At 35.3% G+C, this 2,783-nt stretch overlaps 1 protein-coding gene across 1 annotated transcript; it reads right to left on the bottom strand.

Annotated features, from left to right (window-relative positions):
• Positions 1–2,188: 2,188 nt before the first annotated feature.
• Positions 2,189–2,783, bottom strand: LOC143578795 (uncharacterized). Its single transcript, XM_077062271.1, has 2 exons — positions 2,675–2,783; positions 2,189–2,595 (listed from the first exon to the last, which is right to left on the bottom strand). Exons 1-2 carry the CDS (start codon positions 2,781–2,783, stop codon positions 2,189–2,191), a joined length of 516 nt encoding a protein of 171 aa, XP_076918386.1.

Below are 2,783 nucleotides of genomic sequence, written 5' to 3'. Positions count from 1 at the left end.
ACATCCGGTGCAATCAATCAATCTTCTGTTTATTCCAGTGTGTTGAAGCTTTTGAATATTGACAGGTCCAATATCGTTGTATTACGTTTAATTATTCTTGCTCATTGAGTTTTGAATTTTCTAATTAACAGTGAATATGGGGTCGCTACACATCTAACTTAGATGGGAAACTCATCAAAACTACGTAGTTTTGATTAAAATCAATTAAATCTACTCTCCAAAGCAATAGCATATTTGCGTTTCCTCTTTCCCTCTTTTCTTTTCTTCTACGATCTTCTATCCATGCCACTTCTATTCATAACTCAAGCACCACAAATTAGAAATATGAACCAAATATCAACATAAAATCGAAACTATAGGGGCCATTTATCACTAGGATGCAACATATTATCTTATTATAGATTAACGATTATCAACAGTGGATGTCAATTCATTCACATGCATAATCTCCAAAACCATATTTTAGAAATTGATGATCAACAACCGAAATCATGAATGGAGATTAAAATCAAATAGTAAAATATTTAGTGATTACCAAAAAGGTGAGAACGAAGAATAAATATCAATTCAATTAGCGATGACCAACAAGATATGAGGAAACAACAATCTGTCTATAGTACGGAGAGTTAGATTGAGCAATTAGAGGAAACTTGAAAAAATAAAACATAATACAATGATCGATGAATTGAATCCACCACTGTTAATCCGAAAATTCAAAAATCAATGAGCAAGAATAATTAAACGTAATACAACGATATTGGACCTGCCAATATTCAGAAGCTTCAACACGCTAGAATAAATATAAGATTGATTGATTGCACCAGATGTTTAGGAAGGTCTGGTTCATGATCGATTAACTAGGTCTACTAAAACGAAAACATCCAATTAGGGTTGAGCACAGTTCGGTTCGGTTATTAGGCGAAACCCAAACCGAAGTAATCGGTTAATTGAATATGCAAACCGTTCGGTTTTCGGTTTTTCGGTTTTTTGGTTAATTTCGGTTTCGGTTTGGTTATTTTCGGTTTTATTTTCAATTATGTGTTGGCATTGCAAAAGAAATTTAAAAAATGAAATGCATATTTTAAGCTTTTATAAGAACGTGTTAGAGTACCATAGTCCACATATATATTGAATTCTAAAAACAAAAATAGGCACATGTTACATGGAACTATACGAATACAAAGTTGCTAAATATAGTTTAAAAATTAAAAAGCATTAAAAGATTAGTCCCGATCTTCATTTATCATCTTATTTATTTATCTTAAAAGTTTGGTCCATTCCTTATCATCTTTATAATCTTTATCATCATCAATTGTGGGAAAATGGCGATCATCTTCACGTCGTGGACGGACAGGAATCCTGGTTGACGTTTCTATGCGTGTCCTGACTAGGTAATTGACGATAATTAGGGTTTTTTACATTCTTTGTCTAAAATCTTGTTTTCATGTGAAAATCCAGAATTCAAGATGTGGTTTCGTTGGTTGGTACGATCGGGAGTGTCAAAGATGTGTTGACATCATTCCTGGGTTGCTTAGGGTGAAGGACAATCTTGAACTTGGGAATGAAAGACTTGAAGGCAAACTGAAAGCAAGTGAATCCAACGCAAAGAAGTTGAAGAAGTTGCTGATTGTTAGTTGGATAGGGTTTATTTTGTATCTTCTTTTGGTGCAAAGGGCAGACAACTAATTTTGTGGGTTTGGATGTTGATAGGTAGTCTTTTGGATGTGGGGTTGGTTTAAGTTGTCTTTTGGATGTTATCTTCTTTTGGGGTTGGTTTAAGGTTAACCAGTAGGTGCAAGTGCACGTCTTTTGTATCTCTTTTGTATCTCCAAGCAACATGATGTACAGTTTGTATTTTAATGAAAGTGCTAAAAACGCACAAGTTTGTACCTGACACTCATACTTTGTTGCACAACCATTTGTCATACTCTAGTTCACAATTGCAATACACAAACTCAAAAGTCAAATTTATTCAAGTCAAACTGTTTAACACAACCTCAAACATAACCAAATCAACATAAACTTCATAATTCACATAACATAAGTTGTTCAGAATACATAACCATAACCAGTTAGAATACCTAATAAAGTCAAGTGCTCCCACAAAGTTCAAAATACACAAAATCATTAGAGGGTTCAAAGTACACAACCAAAATACATTACTAAAGCAGCATAACCAAATCAACATCTAATGAAGCAGGATCCCATTAAGCTGCCTTTTTCCTTTCTTTTTTAGTAGGCCTGTGCAAGTTCTCACATTATAGTCAGTGCTCCCACACCTGCTACATGCTCCAAAGGTGTTCTTCCTTGTCAATTTGCCAGTTGCTGGTACATCATCATTTTCCACAACTGACCTCTTTGTTGCCTTCTTAGGTCTGGCTGCCATGGTGTGATGCTTGGGTGCTATAATTGTTGTAGGAGCCTCACTTTTTTTCCACAAAGTCATCCCATTTATTGGATTAATTTTAAAGGAATAAACCAACTTCCACCTATCCATTGTGTGCACCGGGTGAACCCAACTTTCTAATGCCCCCACCCTTCCTCCATTAGTAGCCATGAACCAAAGTGCAGCCACAGCATGTCTGTAGGGCATACCTGTACCAAATATAAGTCTTCATATAAATAAGGCAACTTGATACAATTAATTCAAACCAAATATAATCAACATATATACCTGTAATTTCCCAGCCACTGCAACTACAAGTCCTCATTGCCAAATTCACAACATGTGGATCAGTAGGTTTTCCACTCACCTCATATAGATCCCCTCCATTCCACTGCAT

The sequence above is a fragment of the Bidens hawaiensis genome, unplaced genomic scaffold (genome assembly GCF_021521415.1).
Source record: "Bidens hawaiensis isolate Kalapana, Puna unplaced genomic scaffold, B.hawaiensis_p1.1 tig00029337_1, whole genome shotgun sequence".
Classification (NCBI taxonomy): domain Eukaryota; kingdom Viridiplantae; phylum Streptophyta; class Magnoliopsida; order Asterales; family Asteraceae; genus Bidens; species Bidens hawaiensis.
Note: the sequence above shows the minus strand (reverse complement) of the source record. Positions and strands in the feature narration are given on the sequence as shown.